This window comes from Lissotriton helveticus, chromosome 9, assembly GCF_964261635.1.
Source record: "Lissotriton helveticus chromosome 9, aLisHel1.1, whole genome shotgun sequence".
Lineage (NCBI taxonomy): Eukaryota > Metazoa > Chordata > Amphibia > Caudata > Salamandridae > Lissotriton > Lissotriton helveticus.
This window is the reverse complement of record NC_136070.1, coordinates 521839719-521855413: the sequence shown is the minus strand read 5'-3', so window position 1 is coordinate 521855413 and position 15695 is coordinate 521839719. Positions and strand designations below refer to the sequence as shown.

At 42.8% G+C, this 15695-nt stretch overlaps 1 protein-coding gene across 1 annotated transcript in view; it reads left to right on the top strand.

Moving 5' to 3' along the window:
* The first annotated feature begins 847 nt into the window (after positions 1 to 847).
* LOC144782816 (potassium channel subfamily K member 1-like) overlaps positions 848 to 15695 on the top strand; it is a 116162-nt gene continuing 101314 nt past the window's right edge. Inside the window, exon 1 of the mRNA XM_078662096.1 lies at positions 848 to 1249. Within this exon, the coding sequence (XP_078518222.1) occupies positions 937 to 1249 (313 nt within the window). The 5' untranslated portion in view covers positions 848 to 936. The remainder of the gene's footprint in view (positions 1250 to 15695) is intronic.

The following is a 15695-nucleotide window of genomic DNA, read 5'->3' as shown; positions in this document are numbered from 1 at the left end:
TGTTAGTCTCAAGGAAGTTGGAGAAAGAAGAATGAACATGCTTCTCCACGTGCTTACTACTACCCCTTAGGAGGCACTGAAATAATTTAAGTACCACTGTTTTTTCTTGTATAGTGCTACTCATCCCAAAGCAGAGTGTCAGAGTGCTTTACATCAAAACGACATATTAAAGTCGTGGCTTGTGATGCCATTTCCTGTGATGTCAATTCCTGGGATGCCACATGTAATGTCATGTGCCGTGATGTCAGGCACCGTGATGTCGCGCACCATTTTGTCACTTACATACTGCCTATCTAGGCTAGTCACCCCACTTTTTTTTAGAACTTGTGCCCTGGAGTAATGCAATTACTAGGAGTAAGCATGCAGGGTTTCTCAGGTTGTGGATTTAAAGGGTTTCTATATCAGATCTACGGTCAATTAGGAATCTTGCCTTGCTCCCAGGACGCTAAACCATTGATCCACATGCGTTCCCACTCAACTAGCCGCTACCCCAGGAGTCTGAATGAATGTTATCGCTGAGGTTTTCGAAAAGAATGCAAGGACAGTCATATAATCATAAAAACATATTTTTTAAATAACACTTACTTCAGTATTTCAATAAAGAACGGATTTTGATGTAACACATTAAACACAGTGTAACTACGCTACACTCAAAATACTGGCCTCAGGAGTAAGGACACTTTAATTGGCCTCGGTCCGATTTGAATTAATGGTGCTTAAATTGCTCCAGTGTTTACATGCGAGCCTTAAGTCATTTATGGACCTGGTGTACGTGCACGTTAAATAGTCAAGCGTTGATTTATAAGCCTCCAATGTTTGTTACAGTACTAGGCTCGGACCTTTTACTCCGCTTTGAAAAGATGGCGCCCTGAGAGGGGCGGGGCAGTCTTTGCGGTATTAGCCAGGTGTGCAGAGGAGTGCGTTCCCGACAGAGCTATGGCCCCCAACCCTAGCCTGCTCTATTGCTTGATGCTGGTCGCCTACTGCTCGTTCCTGATGGCCGGGGCGTGGGTCTTCTCGCTGCTGGAGCAGCCTCGCGAGGACGACGTGCGGAGCGCCCTGAGCGCCGCTCGCAGAGCCTTCCTCAGCGAGCACGTCTGCGTCACCGAGGCCGAGCTGGAGCCGTTCCTGGCGCGGGTGCTGGAGGCCCGCACCATGGGGGTGTCGGTGCTGCGCAACGTCACGAGCGGTGTGCAGTGGGACCTGGCCTCGTCGCTCTTCTTCGTCAGCACCACTGTTACCACAATAGGTACAAGTAGGGCCGGGTAAAAGATTATGATAAACTTCATAATTGTGCGCACTTTTAGGGCAGACCTGTCCAAATAGGAATGCCTGTCAGAAGGGTGTGTTTCCTTTCAACTACATGTCTGGGAGTTCGCGAAATGAATGCCATCCGAATGAGAGGTGTGGACCAAAAAGTATAATTGTTTTCCAGTGTGTGTTGTACATAATGGACCCTGGTGCCACACTGGAGTTCCAAAACTCCTCCTCGCACTTTGATACTTCTGGTGCATTCTGGGATTTGTAGTCAATGGGCACACTATGTTAAACTGACATAACTGATGCCAAGGACTCGGGAAAAAAAGTGTCCTGAAAGTCAGTGAGATGGCTCTAGTCTAATGCGTCTTTTGCGTTCTGATTACTTGTGGTCCGGAGGGTATGATGGCAAAAGTTCAAATACCAGAATGCACAAGAATACAAATCAGTGTGAGTGAACTATTCTCAGCAGTCTGAGAGCAATTTGAGAGCCCACTCGTTTATGAAGGATAGTCTGTGGCATAAAGTCTACAGTTGAAGGTTTCTTATTTTAGCAAGTTCTTCCCCATTTGAAGTAGGCAACACGTACATTGGAGTAGTAACGCCGATTTCGCAATGTGTATTGTTCACAAACTTGCCACATTTTACAGTAGCCCAAGCAATTAATAATTTCGTGCAGCGTGTGTGCAGCACGTCTCCATTACATAACTAAATTTGATTACATGGTTTATGTGGGTGCTGCAGAGATCTATGTGCACGCTGCTTCTGAAGCGCGTAATCTAGTTTAGAGGATTAATGGTAAGAGCATACATGCCAATAGACACGACGATTAAGGCGAGAGAATCCCGATTTTTGAGGAGAAAAACAATTTTTTTTGGCTGCCTCGCACCTAAAATTGCCTCCACTTCAATAGAAGTCAATGGGGGACACACAATCTCTCGATTTTAATTTTTTGTTTTTAAATCTTTCCTGTTGTAAAAAGTTGGGTAGGTATGTAGGAGGTTGTAATGTAAGAGGCTGTGTGACATCTGTGAATGCGAGGGGCGTTATGGAAGTGTGGCTTCTGGGAAATTGGTGCCTCATTGACTACTTTTTGACGTAGGGCAGCGCTGAAAGTCTCTTCATGCGGACAGGAATGTGCCGCATTAATGAAATACTGCTCATTCCTGTGCTTTTTGCCAGTGCACAAATTGGTCCCTAGGGCCAGCGCAGGCACCCTTGCACCATGGTGCAGAGATGTCTGCCTTGTTGGCAGGATTGTTTTTGTGCAGGAAGGGGCACCTTACTGCACGAAAACAATAAGTGGAGGCATCTTTCTCCCACACATGGAAAGAGGAAAAACATCGAGGAGAAATAAAGCTACGCCGCCCCTGGGGAGGCGCACAGTTTTGACACATTCCCAGGTTTACACATCCTTGTAAATCTGGGAATGTGTCGAAACCCATGGGTGTTGCATAGGAAAACTGTTGTGAAGTAACTTGTTAGGTCTTCTAGAGTGTAAAGCTGAGAGCACTCTAAGAAAGTCAGTTGCTCTCGGCTTCTTGGAGTGGATCGATGCCAGGTTGTGTGCTGCAATAAATCATCTTGTACTGCAGTTGTTATGGTGTGGATGTCACTTTTGGGCGACGAGTGTATCAAGAAAGAGATATGTGAAGCAGGGAGTTTTGCGACGTATGACATTAAACTAAAGTCAATTCTCTCAGATGATTCCAGCGCAACTGGTATTGGTGTGGTATTATCCCAGAGACATGATAAGAAGGGAAAAACAGTGGCATTCGTGTCACGCACCTTGACTCCAGCAGAGAGGAATTATTCGGTAATTGAGAATGACATGCTCTAGCGGCAGCCTGGGGAGGAATACTTTAGAGTATATCTGAGGTGAGTGCGGTTCGTATTAAGACTGATCACCAGCCATTGATTTCAACTTTATGTGCGGGTGGTGCTGGTAAAGGATCAGCAAGACTGACCTGATTGGCAGCTGGGTTGTAGGAATATTTGTTTACGGTGGAATTTGTACATGGATGGAACAATGTATAGGCTGACTGCCTTTCAAGAATGTCTTTGGATTGAGAAGTAGTAGCTGGTTCAGCTGTGAAAAGTCTGGATACTGAAAGAGCTTTAGCATTTGTACAAGATGCTGTACAAAGAGGCTTCAGCGCTTTCACTCTGTTGAAATGGGTGGAAGAGATGAGGTCTGATTTGGTATTGATGGAGGTGATTACTATGATTCAAAGAGGAGTTTTGAGGGAGAGTACCATTTCTCTGTCAGCTAGGCCATTTCGTAAGGTGTTGAAGGAATTGTCTGTAAGTGGGCAAGACATAATCATGAGGGGTGATCAGTTTGTACCACCTTTCAGGGTTGAGGTTTCGTTTGTTCAAGTTTGTGCATGAGGGCCACTTGGGTCAAGGTTTGACCAGTAGACGACTGGAAGGTGCCGGGTTTGACGTAAGGTTGGACATAAGACGTCACTAAGAACTAACAGTTCTTTCTGGACTCCAGGAGTTCTTGTGCAAATCAAAACAAAAGCAGGGGGATTTCCCGGGCTGCTGGAGGCTTGGTTTGTTTAAAGAACGCGTTGTACTTTCTAGGAGTCTATGGGAGTAGCCTTGCCTTATTTGGACTGCATGGGCTATTACTAAATATAGATATGATTCTTATGCCTTTTATAAGGATATTATTTGTTATAACCATATAAGGGCATACATCGGGAATATCGAATTAGGGTCCTAGATAGAATCACAACAAAAGCACTCTAAGAAAGTCAGTTGTTCCTGGTTTCTTGGAGTGGACTGACTTCAGGTTGTGTGCCGCTATGAATCATCTTATACTACAATCGTTATGGTGTGGATGTCGCTTTCTTCACAACAAAAACCCACAGCAACGCTAATGGAATGCCACCTTGATGTAGAGTAATGCAACGCAGCACTTTGTGCTGACTTGCCTTCCTATATATATTTGAGGCCACACAGGGTGGCTTTGCGTAGCCTTGTGTGTATGATTGAGAGGCCTGCGCCACTTTAGTCATAAAAAGGGATGCTCTAGTGGTGCAAACGGTTTATAAATGAGACCCATAGTATCTAGGAAAAGGAACATTTGTGAGATGGGGAATGAAGGAGAGGTTCTGTAAAATATGTGATATCAGCACAGACTCTGGAAAGAGAGACCATGTGAGACAGAGGGACTTAAAGAAAAGCACAGAAAGAGGGATGAGTAGCTCTGGAAGATAGGCTGGGTTAAAGAGGGCTTTGTGATGAGCACAAAAAAACACTCTGCCTGTCCCAAGCATTGAGGACTTTAAAACTGTGTCAACACTGATAACCAATGAATCCCACAAGTGGGGCAAAAATGAAAAAATACATCAGGAATCCACAACCATTCAGAAAAATGAAACTAGAGCATTGCTGTTATGTGTATTTGTAGTTTGTGCATGGCACTTGGAAGTTTATCCTGATGCATTGAGAAGGTGGAGCTGCCCTGGCTCAGCCTGTTGAAAGCGATTGATTTTAATTTTAGGACTGTGCTGGCTGCTCTAATGTGCAAGGGGATGTCATTCCAAGTTTTAAAAGCAAGGTACAAGAAAGTGCAGCCGCCATATATAGCTCCTCGGACAAGAGGGAAATGGACATAAAATATGCTTGCAGAGGGAAGCTGTCTGTTGGGTATGTTGAAGCTGATGTGGCTGTTCAGGTAGGTGGGTCCTTGGTTGTACATTGCTTTGTATGTGTGTCTGAGTAGTTTGGAAAGGGCATGTTTGCGAGTTGGTAGCCTATGAATTGGCAGGGTGTGATAGTGCGGGTTGGGAGGGTGAGGGTGAGTGTGAGTCTTGCTGGTGCATTCTGGATGATTTGGTGTGTTGTGCAGAGATTCCGATGTAAAGTGCATTACCATAGTCCTGCTTGCTGGCGATAATGGTTTGGGTAATTTTTTGACAGGTGTTTATCAGAAGCTATCTTAAAATTTCCTTAGGAGTTTGAGGGTGTGAAAGTAGATGATCATCAAGTTGACCTGGTTGGACATTGAGGTTTAGTTCTCGATCCCTTGATTTCTAGGTTGACTCGACAGAGGGGGTGTGGGTCCTAATTCCGAGAGCCACGAAACTGAGAACTAGAGTGTCATGTCGTGCCCGAAGAGTACCACCTCCATCACTCCGTCTTGTCTGAGTTGATCTTCAAGCAGTTGGTCTTCATCCAATGGGTGACTTCTGACATGCACTCAACTTATTTAGTTTGGATGCTGGAGGTGTCTTCGGAGAGGATGAGCTGGGTGTTGATCTTGTTAATTGATGAAGATTTTTTCTCTTGGAGGAGGAGTTTCAAAAGAGGTTTTCATTGGAAAATGTAATGATATATTAAATTAAGGAGGCTCTGGAGGTAATCTTAAAACAGACCCGGGACCATGCCGGTTTCAGCTGTATATTAGGGAGCCCGTCTCCTTCCATGAGGCAATTGGTCACCATCCTTAAAAGATGTGGGGTGTTCGTAACTTCTTTATTCTGTTAAAAGGATGACGATAAAAGATACATAAAATCAAATCTAACATTCAATGTAATACGACAATATTCAAAATATTGTACAGAAAGGTAAGCAACAATGAGACCTTAAGGTCTACAGATGTGATAAAGCAAATATCCAAAATGCAACTTAAGTTCGCACACAACCGGAGGGCCAGATGGCAGATGAGTATTGCCGACCTGAAGTGCAAATAGTTATCAGGGGATATAATTCTCTGGCATTCTAGCAGTACAAACTACATTGACTGGGAGACCTCCTGGATGGTTTAAGCCAGACCTCCTGAAGTTTAAAATGTACTACTTGAAAAGTACCCTACATTTACACAGATATGAACATCTTCGAGCATTGAAAGATACAGCATAGGCCTCACTTGTTTAAATTTTAAAACCTTTAAAATCGGTATTAAAAATATTTTACTTGGGAAAGTAAAAAGTGGGCAGAATAGGATAACATGGACAGCAGTCTGGGCTGAGATTTTGTCACACTCTCAGGATCCCTGAGAACCATGGGGGCCCCAACCCTTATGTAAGCTAATTAATTGCACAAAAAAGTTTCAGTCTGAACCTACTCTAGCTGACGATGATGCACATTAGTCACCCATGTCAAATATGGCTCAGTGGAAACACAGTTTTTGCCAAGCAATGAGCAAAGGCAGCAGGTTTCAACAATTGATTGCCTTCCATTACATCCATAGTGCGAGTTAAAAAGTTTTTATCCAAATATATTCAGCCTTAGTTATCCTGTTAAGACATGAAAACAAGTTCGGACGACCCAGTATAGTGAATTCGGACTTAATGTAACTGGTCTCAGGAAATTGTTCTAACATTGTCCAGAGTAAGACAGTCCATTATGATCAATCTATTTTAGGTTGGCTCACTCTTATACCAAATTGAATCCCCCGTAAGAATGGTCTTAATCTAATGGTGTCTGAAATATGTTTGAGGCCCCAATTATCACTGCTGTAGCAAGTAGCGGACACACATATGACATTGTAGATGTGAAGGAGGGCCTTTATAGGTTTCCTAACCAGCCTACCGGTGAAATCCAAAGCTGACCCCAGGAGCGTGCTAACACAAGTCTTTTATTTTTTAAGCGAGGAGTGGACCCTATGTATTTCTGTCATCGAGCAGCATGCCCAAATTAATAAAAGTGTGTGTTTGCCTAATCTGGGATTTATTATAAAAATGGGCTTTCTGCTTGTTAGGTTTAGAACCAATGACCATTACAAAGGATTTTGTGTTCATGGACCGATTTAAATTAACCATAAATTCAGTGAAGGGTGAAGTGATTGGTATCCTAAAGCCGTCCTTGACATAAGGGCGGCATCATCTGCGTTTAGCAGAACTGGTAATGGATGGATGTCTATGCAGGGTGCATCACATTGTTTTTCCAACAGTGCCTCCTCTAACCGTTTGATATAGATGGTAAAAAAAAAAGGGACCTGGAACCACCCCTGCCAGACACCAAGAGTTATAGAGAATGACTTGGTGCAAGAGCTGTCCACCCCAAACATCAGACGCAGCCATGTCACTGTGGATGTCCCCCAGAAAGGAAAGCAAAACTGGGTCCACTTCTAGGGACAACAACATTAAACACATCTTGGAGTGATTCAACCAGTCAAATGCGGATGTAAAGCTCAGAAAGGGAGTGCCCTTTTGAGCCACGATGTACTTCTGAATGAATAAAGGCAAGTTCAGGCTTGGACTGATCGTGCTTAAGCAAGGCCTGAATCTGTACTGCAAATCGGATAGTATGTTTTTCTCCTTTGCCCACAAGCGCAGCCTTTCCAAGATCACTATAAAGAGGTGGTTTCAGGTAAATGTTTAAGATTATTATCACAATACTGTAGTACCTTAAATTACATGCAGCAACAGCCACCTCCCAGTCCAAGTGTCATCCACCTGATTCCACTGAGCACGCCATTCCTTGATTATCATTCTAGAACGTAACAATGGTACCCTTACATTCCATACCATGTTAAGACCCAACACATCTTTCTCCTTCTAACATGAACAAAAACCCAACACACTTTGTCTCTGTATAACATGAACCAAGCATAAGATTTCTAATATAACAAACCTGCAAGAGCAAAAATGTAAAATAAGATAGAACAACTCATGACATGAATTTATATGCAACTTATACGCAATGTATTAGGCAACCAAAATCAGATGGTGACAAAAATATATCGATAATTCTACAATATGGATGTAATTTCAGTTTATCTGGTTTTAATTAATCAAGACCTTAATCACATACTCTATTTGGCACTTTCCTTACTCTTTCTGACCATTTGCGTCTTTTATCTTCCCCGTTGTTGCCCTCTTTAGATTCCATTGACAACGGAATATAATTTGTCACCTTTGTCATCATTCATTATCACCGCCTTCTCAAATCTCCTTCCTGACTCACAGAGAATCCCGACTGATCAATGAATGATCTATTGCTCATTTGTCTTTATTCCACCACTTACCATCCTCCAGCTTCACCACACTTTCTTTAATCTCTATCACATTCTTAGGAGTGTGTAAAAGGGAGACCGGGCGTGAGGAAGAGGTGCCCCCCTCAAGTGACTGGTGGGTTGTTGACTCTGCCTTTCCCCTCCTCTTTTCAATTACCCCAGAACGACTGGTGCACGGACAAATATCCCCTCTTCTCATTGCCAGAAGAGGACACGGGAGACGGCTCCTTTAACTGGGCATATATGGACGATGAACCACGCGCCCGTCTGATGCAAGAACCTTGGGATTAGCCAAAAGTGAGGAAGAGCAAAGGTCAGCTTGTGACAACATCCTGGAGGCATATGGAGTTTGGAAGTTGGAGAACGAGAAGGAGTCGTTACCTGAGCGAAGCAGGAAGACGAGGACTGTCTGAAGGAGTAGCTGAGCCAAGAGGCCACCGTCCCCGCAAAGCGCCCTGCCACACTCCCGAGGGAGGAGTGTGGCTTAAGCAGGTACGTCAGCAGTTCGCAGGCTGGGTTGGGAGGCGGGTAGATTCCCCTCCATAGTACCACTACCGTCTGACCTTTGTTCATAGTGTAAATAATCCTTCCTTTACCCGGTTTTCCTGTACCCCCCTCACCCTTTCCTCATGACCGTTTCCTCTCACGCCCTTGTATCAACCCCTTGTGATAGAGCACGTGTGCAGCGGTGACCCTGGCACTTCCCCGGTTCCTCTCAGGCATTTGGACCGAAAAGCAGTGTCCTGATAGCCTCTTCTCTATGTTCCTTTCCTGCATGCCTGTGGTGAGAACAACCCAGGACCAAGATGAGCGGAGTAAAAGCAAGAAGAACAAGGCAACTGAAACCGTACCCTGTTGGAGGGATACCGTGAACACGGATCCGGCAGAATTTGCAAGAGAAAGACTCCTGTCCCGTTATAAAAAAGCTTTCATAAAAATAAAACCCTACTTACCCAGAACAAGTCTCCGGTCCCTTCATGTAACCCCGCCACAGAGTGGAAAACATGGAATCTCCTTAAGGCACAATTTTGGAGATCTTAATTCTCACATAATCTCTTAAAGTTACTTTATATCTTTTATCACTCTTGTTCACATATTTAGCCTGTGCATGTAACCTTTTATTTCCCTACTTCCACCACCTTGTGCTTGTATATTGGAAATTCACACATCCATGACCATATTCCCTTTGAAGTTGGTTCCCTTCCTTTTAATAACATAAAAGGTGATATTTTAGTGTCCACATTAGGGGTGGTGCGCCCGGCCCATAACAGTTTCCTTAATTCTACCATACAATACAACCCATTGATTTTAACCCGTTGTATGTTCTCATTAATTACTTGATTGAATCTCACAACAAGAACGTTGCTCCTAAGATTATATAAGGCTGTTCTTGTGTGTTAACACCTAAAAACTTTAAAAAATCTATAAATTGCCCAGAAGTAAATTGGCACCCATTGTCAGTCAGTATTTCATAAGTAATCCCCTCTTTTGCAAAAGCAGATCCAAAAAATGCTATCACCTTCTATTGAGTACTTTCACAAATTTCACTCCAGGCCAGCGGCTAGAAATAATCATTATAACTCTTCGGGACACTTACATGAACTGGGAATAGTTACTTGAGACATGTCACTTATCGCACAATTCATGCAGTCCCTCACATAATTTTCTAAGTTCTTGTCTAACCCAGGCCACCAAAAGTTTTCACGTATCCTCCATTTCATGGCACATATTCCTATATGCCCCTCATGAGCCAAAGTTAACAGCTTGTTCCTTATCCCTTCAGGCACCACTAAAAGATCTAAACGTAATAATATTCCATTCACAATGAATAATTACTCAAAAACATGCTTAAATCCGTTTCAAGATTTATCTTCTGATTTCCACTTAGATCACCCCTGTAGAATGTCTTCCTTCACCTCACACATTTCCTTGTCAACATCACTTGCTGCCATCCATTCCTTGTGTGACATGGCACCCTCTGAGTGACTCAACTGTGCACACCACATCCTCTTCACCATCCCATACCTCTCCTTCCTCCTCATCTTGATCACAGATTGGCATGCAGGACAGACATTGATCTAACACATTCTTGGCTCCAAGAACATATTCAACTCGATAATTGCACTCATGAAGCCTATACTGCCTCTTGGCAATCCAAGTGGTGGTAAACAGTTGCACCAGTGGTTTGTAATCAACCCGTACGTGAAATGAGTTCCCCATAGATCAGGTTTGAAGTGAGCAATGCCACACCAGCATGCTAATGCCTCCCTTTCTATCACTGAATAAGATGACTCAGCACCTCTTAGACTTCTTGCTGCAAATGCACAACTTCATCTCTGTCCCCGCTACTTTGAATGAAGACTGCTCCCAAACCTTTCTGACTAGCATCAATCATGATTATGGTTTAGTCTTGTGTATCTAAAGGTTTCAAAGGAATGGCAGATCTTACTTCACTTTTAACAATATTAAATTCCTGATCACACAGTGTACACAATTCAAACCTAAAATTCTTTTTCAAATGCTTCCTCATGTTATATGTTTTTCCGGCACAATTGGGGACAAACCTTGTATAAAATTCAATTAACCCCATTAAAGAGTGTAGCTGGTCTATTTTTTTCTGGAGCAATTAAATCTTCTATATCCTTGACTAGACTAGCTTTTGGCCTGACCCCCTTGTTTGACAACTGATAACCCAAATAATCAATAGCAGGGGGTGCAGAATTTCAACCCCCCCCTTAACTTCACTCCCCTGCTTTTAAGAATGGACAGTACTTGATGTAACCTTTCGTCATGCTGCACTTCGTCTTTACCAAAGACTAAAACATCGTCTTGAAATGCACTGACACCTTTCATCTCCTTAAACACACCTTCACCACTCTTTGAAATACAGGCAAAGCTGATGCTAACCCAAAAGGCATGAGTTTGAATTGATACAAACATTCAGGGGTTATAAAGGCTGTAATATGACATGATTCAGGGTGCAGATTAATCTGATCATATGTGAAGCCATGTCAAGCAAACTGAACATGTTATCACCCCCATGGTAGAAAAATCTCTGAGATATTTGGGAGGAGGTGACAATCCACCAAAAACTGTTCATTCAAGTGTGAGGTCCACACACATGCGACTGGAACCATTAGACTTCTGAGCTAAAACGATAGGAGCTACCTAATCTGAACTCTAAATGGATTTGATGACACCCTGACTACACAATTTGTGCAGTTCTTTGAGTTCTGGACGTAGAGATAAACGTACTCTCTGGACTTTATGTACTGCAGGTTGAGCACCCTCCATTATTCTTATTTTATGCATGAAACCCTTGAACAAAGCTTGTTTTTTTTGGAAAACTCCTGGGTAATCCTCCTTCCACTGGATCTTCTTTATACCTGAAATGTGAACACATTCCTTTCTTAGGATCACTTGATCTGCATTATTAGGATCCAGTACTATGCTCCAAATTATTTTGATTATGCTACCCTAATACAACAGAATCGTCTTTATCCACAGAAACTCCACCTTGAGTTTTGTTGCTTTTGAAATCCAATTCCACCTCAAACTCACCCACCACCTCGATGGGTTTACCACCGTAACCAACAGGGAAAATTACTGATTTCTTTAACTGAATTCCACATTCACCAACATTTTCTCCCCACTTCCTTTTACTTAATAAAGTGACTGGAAAACCTGAATCTGCCATCACTTTTACATCTATCCCAATTTTTCTTAATGTACATGAGGGTCTCTAGTAAATTTAACGATACTCCACTGAGCTCCTGATTTATAATATTTTCCTCTAAAACTGCCTCTTTGTTAGTTAAAATCTCACTTTCATCACTCGTGGAGTGATCATTCTCACTCAAATTACTTGGTTCAACCCTGTGAACTGTGCTGGAGTGGAAAGTGAGTGTTGATCTGCACATTCAGGCAATATGCCCTTTTCCCATGCAATTGGCACAGGTATACTCTTTGGCTGGACATATTCTAGCATTTCCTAAGTGAGACATGCTTCCGCATTTGTAACATTCTGATTGTTTATACAGTTGTTTCTTTTACGGTTTGTCCATTTTGGGAGACGTTTTCTTCATTTCATCCTTTTTTTTTTTTTTTTTTTTTTTCTTCCCTTTCTTATATTTACTTTTAATACCTAACCCACTCTGAGACTGCTACTTGGAATGTATAAAGTTGTACTTTCAATTCTAGTTGCAGTCTGTATGGCTTTCTGTAATGTCAAATTAGGTGTCGACAATGGTGCCTTTTGTACTTTCTTGCTGTTTGTTTTCGCCACTAACTGGTCTCTGATCATTTCTTCCTTTAATTATTTTTGCTCTCGGGAGACTGCTAAAATTCTCAAATCTCCTATAAAACTTGTTGCAGTTTCTCCCGCCATTTGTACTCTTCACTAAAATGTATGGCTTTTCATTATGACATTTTTACTGGCTTTGAACCTCGTGTCTAAAGATTTTATAGCGGACGCATACTCTTCTACACCTCGAACACCATTATCATTCGCATAATCCACAAGAACAGCTTCTCTGGGAACATGTTTCAAAATCTTCTGACCATCTGGACCTAAACAATATTTAATGAAGGCAGTTTTTTTCTTATGTGTGAATGAATGATTCGTTTTCTAATGCCTCTTAATGTGCTTCAAACCCTTCTTTCCATTGCTCCCGATAAGGCTCAGGAATTACTGGGTTGGGAGAAAAAGAAGGTGGTACAATTGACTGTTGCATGTCCAGAGCAGAAGACTACACCTGCCCTGAAAAAGCTGAAGTATTCTGAATGCAGGACACCACAAATGCACCAAGGCCACTAGGAAACTCAATCCAGCTGTTATGATGCACACAACATAAGTAGGATATGTATTGCTACTGATATTCGCAAAGGTGTGTGAATCACCAGATTGTCTGTGTGGAAATGGTGAGAGCAACACCTAAATAATTTGAGAAACAGTTGGTAAGCAGGTAATGTAGAAGAGTCACTGATAAACAGAACTACACAGAACATGGCCAATAAATAGCTGAGATTGCTTTGCTGTGCGGTGTGCGCATTGCCGATCAACGCTCTGTACTTCCATAATGCATGCACGATTATTTAGCAGAGCCCCAATCCAAAATGGTGTTCAAATAACGTGAGGTGCAATACACTTGCGGCCCAATCCAGAATGACTGCACGTACCGCTGCTCCTGTCTACACATGCGGCCCAATCCAGGATGGCTGCACCTAATGTGGCTCACTTCTACAAGTAACGTTGCTCACACCGGAAGACGACTAATTAGGCCCGTGTTTGTGCACGTGTGAAACATCGCGCTCAGAAATCTCACTAAAAATGCACAATACCTTGAAATAAACTTCTCCTTTTCCAGTGGTAGGATCCCAAGGTAGAGAGAGGACCCCACATACACAGTAGCTGCTTCTTTGAGAAAAAATTGCTGTAAGAGATCACCTCATGACTGCTCCGGTCAAGCGAATGCCAGAATAACGCATGGCACCACCTCTGTCCTGCTGTGCATCTGGAACCACTTGTCACCAATATAAAGAGATGGTTTCAGGTAAATATTTATTTAACATTAATAACATAATACAGCAGAACCGTAAATTACATGCAGCAACAGCCACCTCCTAGTCCAACTGTCACCCACCAGATTCCACTGACCACTATATTTCTTGACCACCATTCTGTAATCATGGTACCCTTAAAATCCGTACCATGTAAAGACCCAACAGTCACCTGGCCCAGCACCTTAACAGTTGTATTAGTCAAGGAGATGAGCCTGTAACATCTTGGGTCAGTCCTGTCACATTTTTAAATATTTGGTGCAATGATGGAATGAGACCTGAACAAGGGGCACCCAAGGACACAACAGCGTTTAGAACCTTGGTCAGCAAAGGGGCCCAAATGACTACATCTCTCCTGAAGAGATCTGCAGGGACTCCGTCAGGGCCCGAAGCTTTATCATCAGCTAGTTGCCCAATTGCACTTGCAACTTCATCAATGGAAAAAGAGAGACTGGGGTCACCTCAATCTTCAATCCCATCCTCAAAGGAATATATATGAGAAAAATGATTGTAACTCTTAACTCCACCAATTACTGAGGTCAAAGTTGGGGCATCCTCAGCTGCTAGCAAAGGGTGGTTCAAAACTCTCTAGAAAGTGGCACTATTATTAAGGACACTAGCTTTCAATAGCTGATCCCAAATGTCATCCTTAAGACACTTTTCTCTCTTGAGTGACCTTTATATAGGATGCTTGCAAGCGTTTCACCTCTACTCTGTCGCTAGGAGAACATTTTATGGCCTTCATTAGGTCATGGTAAGCTTTGGAACAGGGCTCCTCAAACCATCACTCACACCTAGGAGTAATGGGATATCCGATATTGACAGCGAGGGCAAACCTGTCACTATTTCAAATTGTTGATCAAGCATTTAGAACAACTCTGGGAGCTGAATCGGGATTAAGGCAGCTTCTAACTCATTGCTCACCTGCCAAAACATGTTTCCGCAGAACCCCTCCTGGATCGCTTTTGTCCACTTCAAACACCTAACCTGGTCCACAGAAACAAGGAGTTCAGTAGGAGGAGCTGGCATAAATGGTCTCTGACATTGAGACTTTAGCAATACCACTAGGAGTTGAGGTTGCTCCAACCAGACCACAAAGTCTGGTAATCCACTAAAGATTTTATAAGAGGGAAGGAGATCAAAATATAACCCACAATTGATTCACAACTCCTGCCAACATAGGTGGAATCCACCTGAATGCTAGGTATGATCAAATTCAAAGATTGAATTAATTTGCCTGATCCCCTCGGGCGGTGTGCTAAAAGTGGAAAATTAAAGAAGTCATCTTCCTGAAACATCTGACAATCCTTTTGACAAGGGTGGATGTTAAAATCACCTAAGACCACAATTAAGATATACGCAGTGGAACTTAGACAGGGCACCTGAAAGAGAGTCTTGTATTTCTCTATAAGCAAGCCCAAAGAGGTAATGAAACCTGGGTGAGAGTTGTGTCCATTTGAATTCTAAATGTTTAGAATCAATAAGTTTGATTTGTCAGGAAAGGTGAGTAACATCGCCCCTATATAAGACGAATTTGTCTCCACCTCAACCATTGAGAAATTCAGCGACCGAGATATTAAGGTACACAGCCCGCCTTGGCTGGACCCGAGGATAACTGTATGGCTGGATGAAACAAAAATGGACAAAACTGTCTAAGAGAGGTGCACTCCTGACATACCAGATTTCCTGAAAGGCAAAATATGATGTGCCCAAATCTAATCTAGCTATTCTCCTCAAGCCCTGCTACAGTCCATGGAAACAAACTAAGCTGGCCATAGAACCAGGCTCTGAAGAGAGACTGTCATCCTCCCTTTCAGTACCAAATTTGCACCACAATCAGTGGGGGTTAGGTAGTCAGTCCACCTCCTCAATTGTATCATGATGTGGGGTGTTAACACACAGTTTT